We start from the raw sequence: 25,218 nt of genomic DNA on the forward strand, positions 1-25,218 counted from the left end.
AGCCCAACCATCCGAATCATATCAACAAATCACATTGACAAAGTCACTAAATCCCTGATATTGATGGTCCATCTTTTATCTACTTATTATATACCTATTGTCTATGGAGCTCTATCAGAATACTTTGGTATCCACCTTATTGTGTTATATTTACATGTAAATAAAACCATAATGGATACGTAAAATCATGATAAAGAAAGGGACAGAAAATGACATACCTTAAAATCATGATAAAGAAAGGGACAGAAAATGACATACCTTAAAATCATGATTAATGACATTTTTAGTGACAATGATTTTTTAAGGGTATCAGAAACTGAAAATACAGGAAAGCTGATTATCACTTACTTTTATTGTTTTCTTGCTCTTTTAGAAATTTCTTGTATTTTTCATCATCCTCTTTCTGCATGGCAATTTTTGTCTTCTCTGGGAACTCCAACTGTAAATATTTGAATATTTTTTGTGTTATCTAGATATTCTATTGGGTTATTTACTTCAAAATCACCATCTTATTTCTTGATATGAAAGTTCTCTATTCAATATCACATGTCTTTGAACAAGGAATACATACTGATAATATTTTACAAATTTCTGTAATGAAAATAATTTTACTCTTTTACGCTATCATAAATTTTGACCCTTGAGAATTACCTGTGTTCTTCTAAAAATAGCATCATAAACATATTTTTGAAGGTTAACAAATACTTTTTTTAAAACAAAAAAGAATTGAAGTTACAATGAAAAGAACTTACCTGTTGACGCAAATACTGGTTTTCGTTCCTGAGTATTTTTATCTCTCTCTTTAAACTCATAATCAATTTTTCTCTTGGATCCTAATATGAAGGAAGAGAAAATGTTCATGTTTTTCTATATTTGTACATATGCATGGAATTATAAAAAACTGTATCATATAGATATTAATTATTGATTAGTTTTCAATACTTCACAGGAAAAGAAGAAAATGAATAATCAGCTACAAGACCAGAACTACACACAAATTAATACATAAACCTGACCAATGTAAACAGGGGATATTTGTACAATATATTTCAATGTCCCTGTCTCACTAGCACTTAATTTACCAGGAAATTCTAATAGATTTCTTAATCAAACTGCAAAACTGAATAACAGATACATCTAAAAGGGAAACCTTAATAAGATCCAGAACTACTTTTCAAATGAAATGTGAAAGATGTTGTTTAATGTAACTTTCATAACACTGGAGACACCAGGGTAACAGCTCTTACCATTTTGACTAGTGGTTTAGTTCTGATTTTCTTGGCCCTACTGGCATATCTCAGCGTGTTCATGGTCTCCGATATGTGATGTGAGGAAGGGGTGATACAGGCAATCTAAAATAAAATTATATATAAATAATCACCATGTTTGATGTTTGATCAAGGTAATGACATTTGTTTTTTCTTATTAGTCATTATACATGTAGAAAGCCTGAAAATTAGCAAACTCAAGTACCTGGTGATTAAACCATCAACACTATAATGTAATAAATACACATTAACAGGTAAAAACCAGAGTAATGTTTATTTAAAATGTGTAAATTTTAATCTATAATCAGGGCTCCGATCTGCCAGATTTGGGGCTGAATATTCCCAATGCAAAATAGTATCTTTTTTTTCCCAATTTTGACCCCAAGTTTTCCCAATTCTAAGGAAAACATTGCTATTTTTCACAATTCTAAGGGCCCCGGGCCCCAGTCCCAAAATGGGGAGAGAGAGCCCTGATAATTATTCTAATTAAAAACTGCTTGTGTCTATGATTCTTAATAAAAAATCATAGCAAAGTGAATTTCAACTAGGCAGAAATATCAATAATAAAAAAAATCAATCATTCAAAGATCCATCACCCTTACAAAGGAGGATGAAGGATATCAATTGCCAACCAATTTGAACCTGTGTATAGCAACCACCTATCAGATACTGTAAATCACTAACTGAACCTGTGTATAGCAACCACATATCAGATACTGTAAATCACTAACTGATCCTGTGTATAGCAACCACCTATCAGATACTGTAAATCACTAACTGAACCTGTGTATAGCAACCACCCATCAGATACTGTAAATCACTAACTGATCCTGTGTAAAGCAACCACCCATCAGATACTGTAAATCACTAACTGATCCTCTGTATAGCAACCACCCATCAGATACTGTAAATCACTAACTGGACCTGTGTATAGCAACCACCCATCAGATACTGTAAATCACTAACTGAACCTGTGTATAGCAACCACCCATCAGATACTGTAAATCACTAACTGATCCTGTGTATAGCAAGCACATATCGGCTATTGTAAATCACTAACTGAACCTGTGTATAGCAACCACCTATCAGATACTGTAAATCACTAACTGAACCTGTGTATAGCAACCACCCATCAGATACTGTAAATCGCTAACTGAACCTGTGTATAGCAAGCACCTATCAGATACTGTAAATCACTAACTGAACCTGTGTATAGCAACCACCCATCAGATACTGTAAATCGCTAACTGAACCTGTGTATAGCAAGCAGCTATCAGATACTGTAAATCACTAACTGAACCTGTGTATAGCAACCACCCATCAGATACTGTAAATCACTAACTGATCCTGTGTATAGCAACCACCTATCGGATACTGTAAATCACTAACGTTTTGAGTGGGATTTATTTTCGCATTAGTACATGAAGAGAGTAAGTCGCTAATTCAAATCCTGGTTGGCATTCACGTTGATTTGGTTACCAATATCAGGTTCTTGATTTGTCCTGTCTCTAATAACTCATCATTGGCAAATTCTAAGTAATTTCTAGATCAGCATTCACAAAATCATGTATTTGCAAATATGTCTGAAAAGTTAAGTTTGTGAAATAAAGTATTCCCAAAATCTAAGTGATTTACAGTAATATACCTGATTTTAAAGGCTTCCTTACTCTACACAGGTTTTACTGCAGTTTCTATCACAAAACAAAACTACCTTATGATTTTTTCCAAAATCTACATTATATCAACAGAGCAGGCCAGGCAGTGGTCACATGAGACGACATTGATCGACCAATTTATTGTCTCGCAGTTCAACAATTCTATGTTAAAGATTAAAAACTTTCATCTGATCAATTCATGCCTCATATAATACCCAAACTTAAATAAAACATTAAAGAGACTAAACGATTACTAACACTAATAATTTAATGAAGGAAGAAACTTAATTAGCATCCGTATCCATTCTTGTCACCGATAACGATTGTTTCACTTATCGTTATTAAAGGTTGTCATTTCAAATATTCAAATTTTGAAAGTTTTGCCAAGAGCTTGAAGCAAAGAGGACATAGTTTTCATGGAAACAATGAAACAGACTGACATTCTGTATTTCATCTTCATAGTATCATAATTAATGAAAAATATTCACCCTTGAAATACTCTCTAAACTTACTAAATCTCACTGATACAGTAAAAGATTGATATGATATGTAAAAAGATCAGTTTAGTTGGAGCAAGGCGACCGTCACTGATACATTGCCTTACAGCAATATTTATAAGTAAAAAAAGTCCTTCCTTAGATTGAATTTTCCCTAGATTTAAGAAGATACATTCATCTACAAATCAGGATCTGAAAGTGTATACCAATGTAAGCTTGTCATAAAGAGACAATTTAGCTAAGTATACAAAGAAGGTATTGCATGGAAGCAGGCATTAGAGGGAAGATATTTAAAAACACTGTTATTGTAAGGAAATCAATTCCTATATATCAATATATCTCATTGCTGTGATATTTTTTTTTATGTTTTTCATGAAATTCCTAGCAAGCTTTCTGTCTACAGATTTTTTCTATATTTGCACATATAATCTTAAGCTTAAAATCAATTATCACAGTAAAAAACTGTCACAAGCTTTAAAAAACCAAAGCAAGCTGAAGCAGGTTATTAATAGTTTGATAAAAATCAATGAATTTTTTTATAAGTTGTACGTATATGTTCAACTATCAATTCGACAAGAGCATTAATGTAATGCCGTATACAGATTTTATACAGGATACTGAGTTGGCTTTCAACAAATTTCTTTACAAGGGAAAAGACACAATACAGTTGTACTTGATCAATATCAAGAGATTTGTACAGCTTCCAGACTGATCAATAAGGGTCTTAAGACAGGAACAGGACAGGTATGAATACCTGTTGTCAGGTACGGAGGCTGGTCGTGAGGCAGGTGTAGTGCAGGAAACACAGGAAACCCTTAGGCTTGCTTTGTATGATAAAAAATGTGATATGCTTATCACTTTTATGTCAAAACTTTCCTAAAGATAAAGGCAAAGCAACCAATGTATTCCACAAGCCTATCACATCCGAGAAACCACTGTTTCATACTCTTTACCCAGTTTATAGGATCAGATGTTTGCTATCACTTCGTTTTTAAACAGGATTCAAAAGTTTTTCATTCAAGTCATTTGGAATCTTAAAAGATTTTCAAATTATGTTTAAAGTAATTTAAATATATAGTTAGTGGCTGTGTATCTTTTTTACACACATTTTATGTCAATTTAGAAAAGCTGACATGAGTAAGACAAATTATCCCAACAACCTGATTTCTGATTGTGCTTTAGATATACCTGTATCACAATATCCAGCTACATACTTATATTAAACACGAATCAACATTTCAAAAACAGATACCGGTAATATATATAACTGTGGTACAGTATTACTATTACTGTCATTACACCACATGTTTATGTGTAAGTCAGTCATTGGTCTGCAAATTCTTATCAGTTTGAAAACAAAATCTTTACATGTTGTATTTGTCCCGAATTAATCCCAGGGGGCCAGCATACAAAATCTTATTCAATGTCAGGGGTGGGCTTATTAAAGGACAATGAGATGACATTAAATCTATGTCTGTAACTTGAAAGCAATAGATGTGGGTAGGCTTATAACAGATAAATACGACATCTTATTTTTGTACAATTTTTCCATGTAAGATTGAATTTTCTTTCTTATTTAGACTTTGTCACTCCTTTCCATGAAAATAGTAAATACTTAAATAATTTCCTGACAAAAAATGCAAATCATACATGCATATTGATGGAAATTTTGTTTTGTTGGCTGTTCTATAAAATCAATGTTTTGCCTCTAGTTTTCCTGATTTGCAGTTTGACAATACAATATTGACAAGTATTTTATTATAGAGTAGAAGAAATTATTAACCAATACAATTATACCTCAAGAAGTAAAACTATCAAAAATATCAAAATAACAGAATTCAATATATTTCAGACAGTTTCTCCAGTGTTTGCTGGGTGTGTTAAATCTTGACGTGTAGGGCAAACACAGACAGAAACCATTTCTCAAACAAAAAATTGTGACGTATCTTGTCATTTATAAAGCATTTAATGAATACAAACAGCCAACTTTCGATTTTCAAAAGCTTAGTTTACAACCAGTTTATCCACCCAACTCAGGTATAATACTGCCATTGTAATTTTATTCTATAAAGATCCAGAAAAAAATCCAATACTACAGATCCCATGAGTCATTTGTCAAACAAATTTAACGATTCATTTACGAAGCGTTTTAGGTTGTCATCAGGAATGGGAGCATTATAGCTCATCATTAAATATGACTTGTTAATAAATGTGTGCAGCCTTTTCATGTTTAGGGTTGAAATCCCAGCTGGTATGAAGCTTGTTTCAAGTTGCATGACATGTAGTTGAAAAATCAATGTTATCTCTGACATATGGTAATTAAACTGAAATATAAGTGCTGAAAAAGGCCTCTTTATTTCCAGAATAGATCTGTGGTAGACAGTTTGAATACATACAAGATTCTGTACCTCAAATGCCCATACAAGATCCTTTTCCTCCTGTACTTTACAAGATTCTTTTTCTCTTGTACACTTGCAAGATTTTATTTCTCCTTTACACATACAAAATTCTACTTCTCCTGCACACTTCCAAGGGTCTATTTCTCCTAGTTTACACTTACAAGATTCTATTTCTCCTGCAAACACACACGATTCTATTTCTGGAATACAATTACAAGATTCTCTTTCTGGAGTCGTTTTCATGATTTTTTCCTCTGGTAACACTTTAAAGATTCTATTTCTCCAATATTCTTACAAGATTCTCTTACTGGAATACACTTACAATATTTTTTTTCTCCTGTAACACAAGATTTTATTTCTCCCATATTCTTATGAGATTCTCTTTCCGGTGTTGCTTTCAAAATTTTTTTCCCTCCAGTAACATATGCAAGATTCTATTTCTCCCATACACATACAAGATTCTCTTTCCGGTGTTGCTTTCAAAATTTTTTTCCCTCCAGTAACATATACAAGATTCAATTTCTCCCATACACATACAAGATTCTCTTACTGATGTTGCTTTCAAGACTTTTTTCCCTCCTGTAACACTTACAAGATATCATTTCTCCCATACACTTACAAGATTCTAATACTTTTGCCTGCTTACCATGAGAGTGACCCCACTGCCCCCTAAGCTGTCCGCCAACAGTTTAGTCAGCTTGCTGTCTCTGTATGGAACATGGCCACCTCTTTTTCGATGATCACCAAGGCACGAAATACAGTTTCCTGATAATAACAAATCATAGATTTAGTGGTCAATGTTTGTAATGGAGCACATCAATAATAACAATGACTTTTGCTCATTATAGTCTGTTTCAAGAAACCCCTTATATTGATACAATGACTGTCTTTGTAACAAGCCAACATTAACTTACACACATATCAAGTGATGTGACATTCTGAATTGTCCAAACACTCAGTTACCACTAATCCTGTCATTCCAGGATCTTATCCCCATGAATCAAGATTAGATTTTCTGTTACCCTAAACATCTCTATACATAGTTTTGGCTCTACTGTACCTAACTCTAAATTTGTATCAAAAGGTGCTACTAACTTTTGTCCACCAAACTCATCTCAAAGGGGATGAAAGATTCTATTATTCTCCAACATCTGCCTATGTTGGATATAAGTATATGGTACACATGGAACAACCAAAATTTTTTACCCCTCGGGTTGACATCTTTGTATCCCCAAAAGTATTTACTGGGAACAAAAATGGTGAATTTTCTATTGAAAATGTACGGGTCTTAATTGTGTTGTTGATTTTAAGTACATTGTATATATTTAGTCTAAAACTGATAAGGAATTATTGACATTTTTGTACACAGACTAACCTTGACTTTTATTGAAACCAGATCTTTTCAAGTTAACTTTGACTTCACATTTAGCATACAGGGCTCTCGATCTGCCAGGTTTGGGGCCGATATTCGGCCCCATTCCCAATGCAAAATAGTATCTTTTTTCCCAATTTAGACCCCAAGTTTTCCCACTTCTAAGGAAAATGCCGCTATTTTTCCCGATTGTAAGGGCCCCAGGCCCCAGTCCCAAAATGGGGTGTGAGAGCCCTGGCATACTCAAATGTTCACTTCATGACCTTTAATTTGCTGATATTAAAAGTGAAATGCATATTCACCTTGATCACGACCCCTTCTTAGACTTCAGTAATAGCCCATCTTTGCGTACATACCTATACCTTGCCCTATATTTCAGGATTTATTAACCTTGACCTATATTGAGTCTATAGTTGATCAGAAGTTATTCACCTTGACCTATATTTCGTCTTCTTGATCAGGATTGTCAGAATGTATTCACCTTAACCTATATTTAATCTATAATTGATCAGGATTTATTCACTTTGTCTTACATTTAGTCTATAGTTGATCTTAACCTATATTTAGTCTGTACTTTATAAGAATTTCTTCAGCTTGACCTACATTTAAGCTAAACGTTATCAGGGATTAATTATCTTGACCTGTATTTACACTTTACTTTATCAGGAATTTACATCCAGCTTGACCAAAACATTATTTCTTTGATTCATCAGGAATTAATGATCTGTGTGTACTTACCTAACACCAGTAAACTCCTGTTGATGTTGTTGGACTCTATAAGTGTCTCTGCTGTGGAATGAGAATCCTTCACTTTTTCACTTCCTGTGGAAAACAAAATGATAACATACAGGTTACACATTGCCTTGTGTATTCACCTTTTGAGGAGACATCTTGGGTCTGATTTCTGAATTTTCTGATTTGTCTTCAACCCATTTCAAAAAAAATTACACTGAGAAAAAATTCATATATCTATAATACCCATATTTGAATTTGTTCAAACCTCATATCTTAAGAATTTGTAGAGAAATTTGTGTTATTTTATATAGAAATAATTAATATACACATATCATCTAGTTACAGTCTGTAAAAGCTTGGGTGTCTGTATCATTCTTGATGAGTTTAAATTCCCATACTGTGGGTACACACTTTGCATTATAGAATTATCCAGGTATACCATCAGTATTACACAACTCTTTCTTATAACCATCTATCACCCAATCTGGACTAAAATTACATTAGAAAGTGTGATTTTTATATCCCCAAATGCATGTGAATTCCCTGTTTTCAGATTTTTATTACAAAAATTTCCATACAAAAACATCTATTTCACACTCTCAAACACATTATGTCGTTAAAATTTAACCTTTACCATGCTGACTGAATTTGTGTCAACCTTCTTTAGATCTGCCTAGCCATATTGTTACAAGGTACGTTAAGTTTAAAACTCCCTGTTATCTGTTTATTGTTGCCCATAGTCAGCATTTACATATGAAATGCATCAGATAGATATGGCACATTGACCTGGTGAGAGCATTTATACCCCTATCCTTCATATCCAAAATCTCAGCTTCTCAAATATGGACCCCCACCAAGAAACAGTGAGACAGAACCTCTATACTGCTTGACAATCATTAATCAATTTCTCCCTGTCATAAAAAATGTCAAAGCAGGGATTTAATGAATTCAAAACACTACACAAATCCCAAACAACAGACAAAAGGGGATCAGACATTACAATATCTGTTATTTTACTCATTCAAGTACATGTGTACTTAAATAATTTTGGAGAATGTCTGTGAATATTTAGGAATTTGATAATTTTTAAGTCTTTTTTTTGTGTCTGATAATCGGGTCCATCTTAGAATAATCAAAATACATAAAATTTCTTATTTAAGATATATCTTGATGTATCAGTCATCTGACCATTGAGGCATTATATGTGCAAGATATATTGTACACAAACTTGCATTATTTCAAACATCCACAAGATTCTTTGACCTTGACCCACCAAAATTCATGATCAGATATAAAACCCATTTTTACTAATCTTCAGTGTAAATATGACTTTAAAAAATGTCATAATTTAATTACGAAGGAGAAAGCCTATCTTCCATTCCTTACTCCACCCCAACCACTCCACGAATTTCATCCTTCATAAGGCGGTCTTTGAATAAATACTAATATATATGGTATAGATTGATCGCAATATAATTGGCTGCCACAAAGCTTGGTTCAGACAGTGTCTCGACCTAATTCAGTAGAATAGTGACCCAAAATGCTGTCTTCAGAACAACTCGGATACAGAAGGTATCAATACTTGATATGGATATAAAGGTAAACATTCCCGTCAACTGACCTGTTTCATGCTAATAGAACACATAATAAGATCTAGACTTGCCACAACTAGGTTGGATTGCTTTCAAAGAAAACTTTATATTAGAATTACCTGAAAACTTCAAACAATCAGAGTTCAACAACCTCAGTGCGGGCCTACTTTAATTTTATTTCAATTTTAAAATTAAATTAGTTTTGGTAACAATTTACATATTTCTGATCAAGATAAAGTGTATATAGGTTTCTATAATGTCAACACACCTGCTAGATCCACAAACGTGAGCTTTCCACGTTTTGTAACATACAAGTTTTCATCTTCGGGATCCTGAAGCTCAGAGTCAATGGACAACGTCATCATACTGTGACTACGACTTGACGTCTCATTAAGACCATGCGACCCTGTCTGACGGTTCTTCATTCCTGTAAAATAAAAGATTTGTTTTTAACTTTCAATACTGAAAAATCACATATTTAGTCTGGGCTTAAATTTTGTAGTTTCACAGAAATGTGAACAATGCTTGGAATTTGTATTCAGGTATAAATCTTGCTCTCACAATCCATCAGTCACAATACCAGGTGATCAATATCAATTTTTATCTCCCAAACATTTCATGGACATATACATTTGTGGATTAACAACAAATTCAACAATAAAATAAACAACCCACCAAAATTAATGATTTTACAGTTGTTTGATTATAGTTTGTACCAGCTCTGTATTTTGTTGTGTTATTGACAACTGACCACATCTCTGGCAATAAGACAACCTTACCCATATTTTAGTTTTGCAGAAATGCCAACGTATACCCTATCCCCAATGTACCCTCCCACTTGAAGTGAAAGGCAAAGCCTATTTCATATTGCACCTCTACGTATCATTGTACATTGTATTTTTCAATGTCTACCACTGAAAGCTTGATCAATTAATATCTCAGTGGAAACAGATCAATATCTAAGAGTTACTTCACAAAAAAATACAGCCGAACCTGGTTGTCCAAAGTCGTGGGAAAACTTAGGTTTATCTGATTACTTGTTTACTCGTAAAGTCTGGCCAGTCGGGACCGACAAAATACTTCAAATTATACAGGGTCTTTGAGTTATAAGAGTTCGAGATAACGAGGTTTGACTTTGAAAACATACTGTTTACAGCCTATACATAAACAATTAATTAACCAGTATATTTTTATTTCATATCCACTACTTTACCAGCATTTCAAATTCAACACCGTCCTAAGAGGATTTGTAAGTTCTCCTATATTTAGTGTTTAGAGTTCTACAAAAGGAACAAAAGAGACTTTTGAATAAACAACATGTTTGACAAAGATTTCCAGATGCTGATTAGCTTACACGTATACTCTCAATCAATAATACTGAAACTTATGAAGGCAAATAGGAACTTTTTTGGCGTGTATTCAGTTTAGATAATGATATTGGTTTAGCTCAAAGATATGAAGAATTTCAGACAAGATTACCAACTCCTTTAAACAGGTAATTTTGAATTCAAAGACAAAACAAGTTAAAAAAATCCTTTTAACAGTCCAACCTTTTATAGATAATAAATATTTGATACTTTCCAGTTTCATGGATTTCTGTGTCACAACTGACATAACACAACAGGAATTTCTAGTAAAGTGTATTGGAATAACAACACATGGGCAAACATTGGGTTGAAGGGATCATTCAAAATAGCATGTATGAATCACTTTTTGAAATAAGACTGTTTTTGACTTACTATCTATATCTATGATACTTGGATTTCAGAAATCTACTTCTGAAAATACGTTTCAGGAACAGATTAATCTATTTATGAGAAATGTTACTGAAATTCAACAACAAAGTGTAACTGATAATCAACACAACGAAGCAAAATTATTTGTAAAACTAGAAAAATTTTAAAAGCCATGATTACCCCCCCCCCCCCGTCTCCTCACATGTAACCCAGTACCTGATCAAATATACAGCTTAATACTCTGACATTGTAAACATGAATCAAATCAAATGTAATGAAAATTACAGCCTTGCTTAAGAACAAGATGGATATGAGTAATGCTGTATGCCCCAACATAATACGATGTTGGTGTGAAGCATTTTAGTGATAAACAGATACATTTTTTGTTTTGGCTTGTCCCTATTTTTCACCTTTAACCTTGAACGTGAGTCAAGGTTTTCCATCCCAGCAATTACCAGATTATCTCTTTCTCTGAATAAATAAGTTGCAGGAGTGCTTACAGCGAAGTGCATTTACATCCAGGGTGTATTTGCTTACAAGGAAGTACACTTACAGGGTGTGTGCTTACAGGAAGATGTGCCTCCAGGGTATGTGTGCTTACTGGACAATGCACTTACAGGGTGGTGCTTACAGGAAGATGTGCCTACAGGGTGTGTGTGCTTACTGGGAAGTGCACCTACAGGGTGTGTGCTTACAGGAAGATGTGCCTACAGGGTGTGTGTGCTTACAGGGAGGTAGCTTACATGGCATGTGTGTGCTTACAAAGGGTGTTAGCTTATATTGGGAGTGTGCTGACAGGAGGTGTTTACTGATGTATGTGTTTACATTTGGGGGGGTGCTTACAGGGGGATCTGTGAGCTTATATTGGGAGTGTGCTGACAGGAGGTGTTTACTGATGTATGTGTTTACATTTGGGGGGTGCTCACAGGGGGATCTGTGAGCTTGTATTGGGAGTGTGCTGACAGGAGGTGTTTACTGATGTATGTGTTTACATTTGGGGGGGTGCTTACAGGGGGATCTGTGAGCTTATATTGGGAGTGTGCTGACAGGAGGTGTTTACTGATGTATGTGTTTACATTTGGGGGGGTGCTTACAGGGGGATCTGTGAGCTTATATTGGGAGTGTGCTGACAGGAGGTGTTTACTGATGTATGTGTTTACATTTGAGAGTGTGCTTACAGGGGAATCTGTGAGCTTATATTGGGAGTGTGCTGACAGGAGGTGTTTACTGATGTATGTGTTTACATTTGGGGGGGTGCTTACAGGGGGATCTGTGAGCTTATATTGGGAGTGTGCTGACAGGAGGTGTGTTTACTGATGTATGTGTTTACATCTGAGGGTTTGCTTACAGGGGTATCTGTGAGCTTATATTGGGAGTGTGCTGACAGGAAGTGTGTTTACTGGTATTTGTGTGTGTTTACATTATGTAAGGTATTTACAGGACAGGAAAGTGTTTACTGGAGTGTATGTTTTCATTAGAGGGTGTGCCTACAGGGAGGAATGTTCATTAGGTTTAGCATGGTATAATATGTCTCCAAGTTAATTTGAATTTTTTAATGAATTTGTTTCCATTATCATATCAAGACATCTGAGTAGTTGTGAATATTCTAACATGTTTGGCATTTCAAGTGGTGGAACTCTTAGGTTGGGTTCAATACAGAGTGACTAGGTGATTAATTATAGTGATACACGATATCTGATAACAAGTATACAGGAAAGTATTTAATAATAATGTATACCACAACAATACTGAAGTTAAATGGGCCTTGATGGATGTGTATTCAATGACATACACAGCAGTATATAATATACACAGTCAAACTTAATCAAATTAAAATTTAAGGTTTTCCAGCTAATTATCATGGGACTTTTTCTTTCGGGTAAATATATTGCGGAATTCTCATGTAAGGGGAAAATTTATGAAGATCACAGCTAGACTCGATAACTTGAACCAAAGTATTGTAGAGTTTCCCATCAGGCTTCACTGTGACACGGCTATACTGATCTTAACCTTGAATCTAGCTTAAAAATTCCTTCTTCTTTCCTCTAGATATATTCAACAAGGAGGTATAGTTTAAATGGGACCTGATCACTCCTGGGACAATGTTATGATAATCAAGAGGCTCACTTAATCTTGATTTCATTACCCACAGCTGAGACACTCAGGTGGAAATGATGTGTTTAACTCGGTGACTGGCCATTCCCACTTTCATTATGTAACAGATACATAGTTTGTTTTCTTATAGTCAAAAGTTAAGGTTTAAAATATTCACAGTGTCATGTCACAAAATGTCACATATATTCAAGCTGTTCACCTAGTGCTCAAAACACTCCATTAGATTCACAGACATTTAATCTAGAAAAATAATTAAAAAGTCTTGGCAAAATTTCAACTCCACTCTTTTGTAAAATTCTGAATGCATATTGAGCAACAGGTAATATGGTCCCAAAATGTCAATAGTTTTTGTTATGGCAAAAAATAAGGGTAAAAATGATGTAAAAGAAGCAGCATTGCACCTGACAAAGGGGCATGTCATTTAACAAGCAGCATTATTTCATTGACAGCAAGTGGTCCCAGATTAACACTATACAAAGCAAACATTTGTTCTATGATAGACACTAGCCAATATAAACAGACAAGTAGTCGCTTTAATTACTTACGATTACTCTTAAGTCAAGGGTTATGGAAGAGATTTTCAAACCGAGGCAGTCAGCTCTTTTATCACATCAACGCTTCTATTTACCATATCTACACCTCAATATATTGATCTTAAAATTTTTCCCAAGGCTGATTTTTAAACAAACATTTTCTAATTCTTGGGTTGAGAAGAGATTTTCTACTCCAGGAAACAGTTCCTATTATTTCCCCAACACACTATTTATATATTCTATTTCTCTATATCTATATTCATGACTGTGAAAGGTTTATTGATCTTTTAACTTTGTCTAGGAGACTGACAGTTTAAAACAAATATTTTACAAGATGTTGTTATGTGTACCAAGATCTCAGTCTTAGGTCATGTCAAGGTTGTTTGTATACACTTAAACATCTGTATGGTACTTAGTAACCTTTTGGGTTGTCATCAAAAGACTGGACCCCTGGAGATTGTTGCTAGTGAACATGACATCTTGACAACATCATCTATGTAACTACCAAACAAAACCATCCATTTCTATACTCTTCTCAAACAATGTTGTTTACTTAATTTGGTTGGAACTTAAAACCTCTTCTACAAATCTGTCCATCACTTTACTTATTGAATAATTTAATTCACAAATAAACAAGAATATTTTTTACACTCACAAAAAAAACCTGAAAATGGGAAATCCATTTTGTATTTCAGTATTATGTAGATGAAGTACGACCCCAGCATCCTTGACCACTAGATTTTTAAGTAAAATTAAATAAATTTTCTTTCTCAACAAAGACAATCAATTCAAAGAAAATATCTGACCTTGGGGATTATATTTCAACAGTACAAGTGTTTTGACATAACTTCAATCAATATCCTTTTTTTTAACAGACAATATTTCTGACATTTTTACTTATCCAGAGATATGTTTAATACAGAGACCACCTGTGATTTTAGGTACTGACTTTATACTTATTTCTCTGACTAATATAACTAAAAAATACTATGTATCTAAATAGGATTTCAAATTTATTTCCACTTCACCTATTGATACAACAAATGAAAAGGCTATGGGAGGTTTCTATGACTAGCATGACCATTCTATATGTCACCTTCATCAGTTTGTTGTCCTATCAACAAGCCAAGGTTATCAGGTTAAGGTGGTTGAGGAAAGGCAGAGTACCTCTCACAAACCACCAAAGTGCGGCTAGTACCTGCAACTCTCCCAGACATAAGCCTAAAACCTGCACATCTTTAACATCTTGATCAAACAGCCACACAAAAAAAAAATTATGAAGAGAAATAAGTTTGCCAATCCAAAGTCCATTACCCCTGAACATGTCACAATGTAATAAAGGGCAGTAACTCTGTATAGTGATAGGTCAAAACCAAACTTTGCATGTGACACTCCATCATCATGAGTACACCTCCTACTATGAACAGAAGCTTCTGTGTCAATCAATCAAACACCTTGGTTGTTTACACGATAAACACAGTGTGTAAACATCCTGAAAGAATACATCAAAAAAAATTGTGAATTAGAATAAAATGAATATTAGATGTATACCTTCCTGTGTGTCTGTTGATTCATTGTCCGGTTTTGGAAGCCCCATACTGATGTCTTCGATGTCAAAACGTAAAGGCCCGACAAGAGCTCCTTGTTCAGTTTTTAAGTAGCACACATATATATCCTTTTCTTCGTAAACATCCTCTACATCCTCTAGATCAACATCATCTAAATCATCGACATCAGGAAATTCATACCCTGTCTTACTACCTATACTTTCTACTTTAGGTTTACTGGAAACATTTTTTGTTTTGTCTAGCGTTTCAACAACTTTCAGATCACTGCTGGTCTGTTTATTACTATTATGAAATTCTACAGTCTTTTTCTGTGCATTTTCCTTTTCTAAATCTGACCTCTGTCCTGACATTATGCCCTTGACTGCAGTGTCTCTACTTTTACCATCCTCATTCATTTGACCCTGACTAAACCTGCTTTGACCTTGAATGACCTCTGTTCTGTCTTTAATAGGTTGACCTGATGCATTAGTTGTCCTTGTTACACCTGATCCCCTAATAGAACTTTTTGTCCTGGAATTACTCCTCAATAAGTATTGCACAGAGTTTTCCTTAGAAAAAGTGTTTCTTGTTTTGTCTATAATCTGGGACTCACTCCGTTGTCCTTGGCTCTGATACAGCCCACCCTGACCATTTTTAGATATCTGCTCACTGAATGGCCTTGAGCCATTATTATTGTTCATCTGCCTGGGTGGGGGATGGGATCTATCGCTATACTGGGGATGATCTGGGCCCTGTGGAGCCCTTTGTTGCTGAGGTCCCCCATAGTAGGGATCAGGTCCAAATGGGTCCCGATTTCTACGATCATTATTTGCATAGGGTTGATTTAGCCTTGGTGTGCTGTATGCTGGACTGTCCAAGAGTCGCTGATCACGTGGTGGAGGTGGTCCATTTGGTGCCACAGACGTATGAGCAGGCAATGGTCCACGGTTTTCCAAACCTCTGTGTGTGTCCAGTTGGTCAGGATATCTCTGTCGATTAGTGTCCTGTCTGTGATAATTGGCATCTTGGGATCTCTGCTGTCGATCAGGGTATAACTCCTGTCTCTGGTCAAAGTTCTGTCGCTCCTGCTGTTGTGGAGCTCTCCTATATCTTGGGTCTATATTCGGTAAATCATTGGACTGATTACTTCCCCTGTCAAAATTATTGTATTGATTATCTCCCCTACGAGGAATATCTCTGACAGGAGGTCTGTTTCCATCTCTATCATACCTTGGAGAGTTTCTATGATCCTGTCCCCTGTTCGGTGTTCTATCCTTTCCGGAATTTGCCTTCAGGTCATAATATCGCTGACGGTCATCTACAGACAGATGGTACCCAGGCTGTTGACTCCTTGGGGGCCCTGGTTGAAAAGCAGGCAGATCCCTTAACTCTGGCTGGTAGACAGGTCGGCCTGCTGCAGGCTGCTGTCTGTCATCAGTTTGGTATCTCATTGTCAGGACACAAACACAGTTACTTCCCAGTCACTTAATGATATTTCATTCCTATTAATAGAGTATCATCCTTAAAATAATTAAATCCTCAATTTCTTAAAGTTGAATCAAACTTTCATCTCCTTGTGATTAATGTCCCACCAGTAATTGTGTCAAGCAGATCCAGTAACAAAGGTCTGATAAGTTCTCAATCAACTGTTCACAAGTGGATATACTTTAATGTATATATATCACTATAACTGCCAGAAAAGTTTACATAACACATTTTCTCCAGGTCATCAATATGTGTCACCATCTTAAATTCACATTCAGTAGTCTGGACAAAATCTCCCAGCCATTATCAGTTCTCGGTCAACAAGTCGCTGATCTAGACCATCATGAGGCCAGTATTACTGGAGAGACGTATGATAAGCTTGTATCGAGTACTCAACTGCAAAAGCAATTAAATCCACACCACCGGTCTTGGATAGCCTTTTGTAGCTCTCCACAAGCACATTTTAAAATGTTCCTTTAGTACAGCAAAGCCAAACAGGTTTGTTTCAGTCTTTAGAAATCACAGTTATTGTAAGGAGAAAAGTGGATTTCTTTCAGTGTACTAAGGCATATATAACATAATAACGAACAACAAATTTGTAGGCTTCTAAATATGAAGCCAGATTGTGTACTGTTCAATGTTATTGAAAATTATTCACGACATGATTTCTCAACATTCATTGGAAAAGTCATATACAGGTTTTGTACTATGTATTGGAGTATGTACTTCATAATCACAGTCGTACCTTCGTTGAAAGTAGAATTATTATCCCAGCTGAATTGTCCAATATCTTTTATCAATATACACATGTGTATGTTAAATGTCTAACAGTCTTCAGCTGTACAGGTAATACTAAATTAGCACACCTGTAATCATACATAGTCTTTAAACTCCAGAAGTATTGGGCGAGCAGCATAAATTAAATTCCATATGTGATCAAGTGTCTCAAGCAAACACTTCATAAAAAGGAAAGTCGGACAATAAATGAGAAGTCCTTGTAAACAACAATAGTGTGTCAGTGTCTGGTGACAGTACGTAGGGCCCTTAAAGCCACTGACCCGTGCCATGTAATTCCACTTATATGGAACTGTTTTATATCCCCTAGGAAGCAAAGTTGTATGTCAATGTACACGAAGGAGTCGCTCAGGCATGTACAAACAAATATACACAGAGATAGGGTTTAAATATTCTCACTCCATGTCGTCTCTTCGATGCCTTGTAAGATCCCAACAAAACATACAGGTAACTCCACCCTTTCAACTACACCTGTGTATTTTACATGGTTTCCAACTGGGTAAAATGTCCCAGATTGTAGTAATGATGTTTAAATGACAAGTACATCTAGCTTTGAGGAGCAATGCTTAAGACATATAGCCATGTTACAACTGTCATACTTTTCAGATTAATAATCTTGTTTATAAAATCCTAAAAGCCTGCACTAACAAAATGATAACCTGTACACCACCAGATGAAATGTTTTGTTTCAGGTGTATATATAACACAGTTTCTCCGCGTAAATGGTATAGCGGTTGAGTATTGTTCAGAGATAAATCAATTCTGCCACTGAAACCTGTAACCTCTATATAATCAGCACCATTTACCTGTTAGTCAATATTCTACACCTGTTTTACTTGCTGAAAAAAATACAGGTGTTTTTGCCCAGGTATATATATATATATATATACATTACTGTAACATGTACTACATATTACAAACTTTTATCACTTTGTCTAGATTGGCTCAAACGAAAAACTCTGCGAGATAAAACTACACAATGTATGGGACAGGTCGACAAGCTTTAGTGCCAGTTATACATCGATCACGTTGTGAGGGAAGCTGACAAGGCCACCTAGGGAGTGTTAGGTATCGTTAACCTATTTATGTGCTATCAAAGCCCAAAACAATCCATAAAATGACGCAGATGCTGGGACAGGTACATAGAGATAAAAACAAGGTGATGTAAACATCAGTGTTTCTGATACCGATTTTATAAGGCTAATACCTACATTGTACAGCACTATGTATGCAGAAACACTTTTCATCTGAAGATAACACTGTAGGATATCAATTGATGTGAAATGATCAATTATGAAGTGGTTCAGGTGTATTGTTATGTATACACAGAACAGTGTTAGCACTTTGTCAACGTGTACAGTTATCCCTCTTAGTCGCTAACAACTTGCATCAATAAATTATTCAAATGTTTTAACGGTTAATTCTTCAGCTTACATTACATTGTAATGGTATTTAAAATCCAAATGCAACCAAAACATTGTTTCATTATTTATATAAGGGTAAATTATCTTTTTATACTGAACAGGCAAATGTACCAGTGAAAAAGATTAATTGTCTGGTCTGATCAGTTTGATACTTCAGAGTCTCCTTTCAACCAATAGAAATAGTTTCATTAGTCGTGATGAAGCTCACTAAATATTCATAGCTAACAAATTATAGTTTTACTTACGTCTAATCAATATTTGTTTCCTTGGACACCATTCTGGTGATTACATCATGAATATCCACTAGTTTGTCTAGCTTTAATAAAGGACATTAGTATAATTACCATATTTTTTCAAATAGATTTTCAAGCTTTTACTAAAGAACATATGATAATTTCATATAACTGCTTTTTTAAAAAAAAAAAAATTCATGTTTTTAATAATTTTTGTATTATCATTCAAAAGCAAAATGTTTAAGTTACCTGAGAACATTATCGTCTGTATTTGCAGTGCAATTTGTCCTCTTAGCAACACTATATACAGACATTATAATCAAGTATTTATTGTCAGCTAAGGTAACAGTAACTTTACAAAGGAGTTATCTTTGTGACATATCAATAGAACATCTAGGTATACTTTGGGCTGTTTGTTGGTAGATATTTTCTGTATCTTCCCTGTCACACAGCTTATGCAACCAAACTAAAATACAGTGTCAGATTTAGTGAAAAGTTAACAGGTTAAAAAGTGTGGAACTCTTTCGGAATGGAGATACAAATCAAATTTAGGTAGTATACACCCTTAAGTATAGCTACAAACATTTTTACTGATCAAAAGGAAACCTAATAACCATCTAATGATAGCCATAGTGCCCTTCCTTCATTTTACATTTCAGGAAAATCACTATCTTAATGCTACGATATTGCCAGATTTATATCCGGTTGAGGACAATACTGTAAAGATACATATTTCATCATTAATCCTATGTTTTACCATTTCATGCTTAATAATACATATTTTCAAGAACATGATAATGCGCAAAAATTTCAAAGCATCAAATTCAGCATGTTTACAGTATGTAAAGACATATTTCCTCTAAAATGATATCAGTCGTTTCAATGTAGTATAGAAAATTTTTACTCTCACATCAAAAATGCACCAGCTACAAACGTCTGAAATACATATTTCAAAATATATTTTTTCTATACAGAATTTTCTAAGGACTTCACATAAAATTCAGGTAATGATTATTGACGCGTCTTCATACAGGAGTGTTACAAAAAAATCAATGTCTCCAGCCTCTGGTGATAAAACTATATTTATGTTCTCCTCACAGATTCCAGTCCTAACATTCATTTCTGGCACAGCTTAAAACCAGCCAGGCATATAAAAGCTGTGTCACAATGTTGTGTGTTGCAATGCTTGATTACGCACCCGGAAATGGACCGCGTTTAATTCTTTACACTGTTCATTACAGCAGAACGGTAAAAGTCTAGGGGCCAGTGTGGGAGTGGTGACATTGATCCAAACAGCTAAATAACTTGGTGTACATTGTATAAGAGCTTACATGTATTAATAACTACAGGCATGAATCAGATGTGATCGTTGGATTTTGTTCAAATATTAAAAGTAACGAGTGTGGAGTCATTCCTTTTAACACCATTGTGCAACGAGACAGTAAATGTGTTGTCCCAGAACAACTGATTACTCCAGGAAACCTTGGCCCAAATATAGTACATATGTATAACAATTATACATACAGGCATACCTAGTGGTATTGATATAAGGAATCATAAATAAATCAAATCTAATGTTAGAGAAAATCAACACTTTGAAGTTACAACTTTTACAAAGGTAGATTTCAATAAATACCAAACTTCAAAGAAAAAAATTGTAATAACTAATGAAAGTTACAATCCATTTATCACAAATCTGGGTAGACATGCTTCTCTGGGGTTAACATCTGGCATTTTATTACGATGATCGATTGCCATCTCAAAACATGTACAACATATTTTTCTAGGCAAAGATTTAAAACCACAGAGCATTTAGATTTAAAATAGTCAAAGTATCCAAGAATATTATCATGTGTGAAATTCATTTAGGTCAATCCAGTCAAAAGAGGAAATACTCCATTGTTTCTTCCTTCTATATTGGACCAACATTCAAATTTATTTATCAAATATACAGGGGTACATGTCCAACAGAAATGATTCAATACACTATGATAACTAAGATAAAATCAGATGTTATTCTTTCATTAATTACCAGTCTTTATAATGGAACTTTTCTTACAATAACTTTTTTTTTTGCACAAAACTACACCTGTTTTACCTCTGTCCAAAATTAGACTGAAATAACTTATACCGATATGATTATCAAAAATCAACTTGATTATCTCCCTTGGTTGGTCAAGAGGTGCAGTGATACCACACCTGTCAATGAAGTGTCTAATTTCCATATCAGATGTGAAATAATCTGAGATTTCCTATAGACCAATTGGGTTTTCATCAGGTGCTGAATTTTCTCCCACAGTAGAGACTGACCAAACTAGGCCGTCAGGAATAAATAACCTACATTGACATCACTTACTTCTTAATTTTTGTAAAATGAATGAAGTGTATAGGTTAATTATCTCCCCTTACTAATAAATAACACAAATATTATTCTTTATTTTCTTTAAGTTTTTTTTTTAACCTTTTTATTTTTGTTAGGTGTTATGAAAGACAATTCATCAAAAAAGAATCACCTTACCGTTCCTATGTATTGTTGGATGTGAAAGATTGCCTACCACTTGTATAGCGTGTTCTGCTCCTCTTTTCCATTCAAATTCAACTGGTATTTAACTACTCAACCCCTAGGGAAATTTTGTTTATTTCAGCACTTAAGCACGTAAATACCGCCATGCCAATACATTAATAAACCTTCAGTAATGGGCCGTTTAATCACACACCACTACAACATTCTAATTGATTGTGTTTTCATTTCCATACATAATGGTACTTTCTAAAGAATTTTAACAAAAAAAATCTATATCAGACTTCAAATTAACTTACAGCACCATTAAAGGACATGGCGTGACCATGGGTGACATCACTAGTTTGTCATATAAACATAACACAGTAGAAAAACATTAACCATAATGGATGACTTAGCAAAAATAAAGGAAGTTTGAGGAAAAATTATGTATCTTCCCTATTAACCACAAGCCTCATTTACACATTATAATATATACATTTGATCTATATCAAAACATGTTATTTTCATTAATATTTCAAGGGAATGGATCAGAGACACTGTAACAAGCCTTCATCTCCTAAAACATTTTGATTATCATATTTTTATTCTTATAATATTCATTCTTCAGGAGCAGAAAAACACAAACTATGATATCAATGTCAAAAAGGATTTAATTAAGTTAAATATCAAATTATTTTCCATCCCTAAATATCTGTAACCTTTTGTTAAAAAACAGACTGAAATTTTATTAAAATCAAATGCTTCAATCTCATACTTAAATTCCTATTATCAATTCTTATTAAATTAAACCATTAATTCAACATCAAACACTTTTGTTAGTTCACTGATAAATCTAATGTATCTCACATTGTTTTCAAATACAAATATTTGTATAACAACCGTTTAATGTCAGACATTATTGAAAGTGTTAAGTGCAAGCACATGGTATCGAGAAACTTGGCATGGCTTCTCCCATACATAAATTATCTACTTCTTATAAAAACAACAAGACTTTTAACACTAATGTGTTATATCAATGAAGCTGAACTTAACAGATTTTAATTTCAGGCCCTTTTATTTCACATATAATTTGATACCTAACCCTTTAGCATGGTGGACCCATTTAAGACATATTCCTAAAGTGCCTTTAAAATCTTGGTGACACCTAAGTACCAGGTCAATACAAGTAGTGTTAGCTGTTCCCTGGTCGACTATTTGTGTGACAAAAATCCAGTCGTCTCTCAATTTGATCATGCAGCTCCCACTTAAATCATATTAAAGCTTTCCATAGGCAATTCATGAAGGTGTTAAAAAGGTCAAAATGATATATAGGCCTTCTTCATGGGGCTCTGTGAGGCTGAATGTAGGCTTCAGTCCCAATTCAATATATTTCATAATATGGTCAAATTCCCAATATATAGTTTAGTCCTTAAAATTTTTCTCCCCAAAACGAGATAACAGGCCCACTTCCAAATAAGTGAAAAATAGTTCTGATCTATCTTCTACTTACAAACAAATCTTAATTTCTCTATCAAAATTGGCTCTGAATGGTCTCCAGTAAGTACATGTGATTTTGTTACATCTATCTTGATCTGACTACACAATGCATTGTGTGACAGCTTCATTAGTAAAAATTTTACTAAAACACTGACTTGATAATGGAACTCCTAGTTAATTGGATTCTGGACTAAGTGGGCTGAAATGATTAAGCCAGACATAGTAGAGTTTTTTTCCCTTCAGCAGCATTCAACAGATCATCAGAAAGCCTGAACTTTAAAAAAAAGTCTGAATGAAATATTACTTCAGACAAGTAAAACTGAGTTGTCTCCCTTTATCATGAAGTACTTATTCTGGTTTCTAAAACTTTATATTATTTTTTATTTCTTTTTGATTTTGTAATTGACTCGACTAGTTGAAGTCATACTGTTCATGTGATCTGATAGAAACTTGTTAGATCATTCTGCGATAATACATATATATATAAATTCCAATTTTAATGAAGAGTTTACTAAAGTATACTGTGAATAATTAGGGAAATTTAAATATTTAAACTATTCTTTTGTTATTCATTTAAAGTTAAGAAAGTAAAAGTGGATTAAAATAAAAATGTTTGTTGTGAGAGGTTTTTTCAGACATGATATTTTTCTTGAACATTACACCACCAAATAATTCCATATTAAGTGTCTCTCAACTCATCCAATTTGATCAGGTCATCCTGACATATATATATATGTACATGTTATAAAACATCTATTTTCAAAACCTAATTGTGATTATATCACTGTGGAACTGATAAGAAAGTCTTTTTCATCGATGACCTATTTAAACACCCTGTCACCCTTGATTTGAAGGGTTATGATCTGGTATTAAATGACTAGAGGTTGACGATATATTTTTATCAATACTAGAGTTGTCCCCCCTCACACATCAGCATCTCTTTTCCTGCTTCCTTCTTCTTAACATACTCAAATGCTTTATTGGGAATTTTAGTGATTAGCATTATATTACTTATATTTATATATCATGTTAACAAGCCGTTCCCACTTTCAATAATCATCAAGTTGTCTTATCAGTACGTAAATCTATAGACAAAAGTAATACTTAATACCACCAGGCAGTAAAATATACAATCAATCAAACTCATAACGGCTCCCATGCACTAGAACCACAGTGTAAACCTGTTCAAAATTATTTATGTTACAATTTCAATTCGGCAGTGAGGGTGATTTATCTGCGTTCCTGAGAGGATGTATATCACCTGTGGCGTGACATGGAGTAATACTTGAGGCTTGTTCAACCGCAGCTTGTCAAGGTCGAGTGTAGTCTAAATCAATAGCTAGAAGACTTGGGTGCGAGCTTTATACACATCTGTTTCATTGATAATAACACCGGGGGTGTCTTACTCTCAAAAAGATATAGTGGGTATGTATTTATTAGCTAGTGATGCAATAATCACAAAATTGTTTTTCTATAAGGCCAAGCCAATGAAAATCTTCTAAAAACAGATAAGTAAGGAAAGATGTTTCAGGTACATAACAAAAGAAAATTTTATAGCTGGTACTGAAAACTTACCAAAAATGGCAGTATTATTGTAAGAAACAAACAGCTGTGTTTGATCTAGAAATCTCAAAAGATTTTTCAATGATATAAATCATATGTCTTTTAGGAAATTTTTAAATAAGGAGTTTTTAGCTATATTAAAATACCGGAAGAAATTATGTTTAGAATAGAGCCGATTCCCAAGCCAAACACATTGAAGGGGGAAAAACCTTAGAGCAGTATTACATAAAATGTCTTGCTGAATATGTATATATATATATTGGACACAA

General features: G+C 34.2%; 1 protein-coding gene across 1 annotated transcript in view; it reads right to left on the minus strand.

Moving 5' to 3' along the window:
* Positions 1–25,218, minus strand: part of LOC132547377 (kinesin-like protein KIF12) — a 62,402-nt gene that overhangs the window by 9,733 nt on the left and 27,451 nt on the right. Inside the window, exons 8-13 of the mRNA XM_060211136.1 lie at positions 9,787–9,945; positions 7,930–8,013; positions 6,466–6,584; positions 1,248–1,352; positions 753–833; positions 349–439 (exon numbers count right to left, since the gene is read on the minus strand). Of these exons, the coding sequence (XP_060067119.1) occupies positions 349–439; positions 753–833; positions 1,248–1,352; positions 6,466–6,584; positions 7,930–8,013; positions 9,787–9,945 (639 nt within the window). The remainder of the gene's footprint in view (positions 1–348; positions 440–752; positions 834–1,247; positions 1,353–6,465; positions 6,585–7,929; positions 8,014–9,786; positions 9,946–25,218) is intronic.

The sequence above is a fragment of the Ylistrum balloti genome, unplaced genomic scaffold, assembly GCF_031769215.1.
Source record: "Ylistrum balloti isolate Yb309-2 unplaced genomic scaffold, AGI_CSIRO_Ybal_v1 Utg369952, whole genome shotgun sequence".
NCBI classification, from domain to species: domain Eukaryota; kingdom Metazoa; phylum Mollusca; class Bivalvia; order Pectinida; family Pectinidae; genus Ylistrum; species Ylistrum balloti.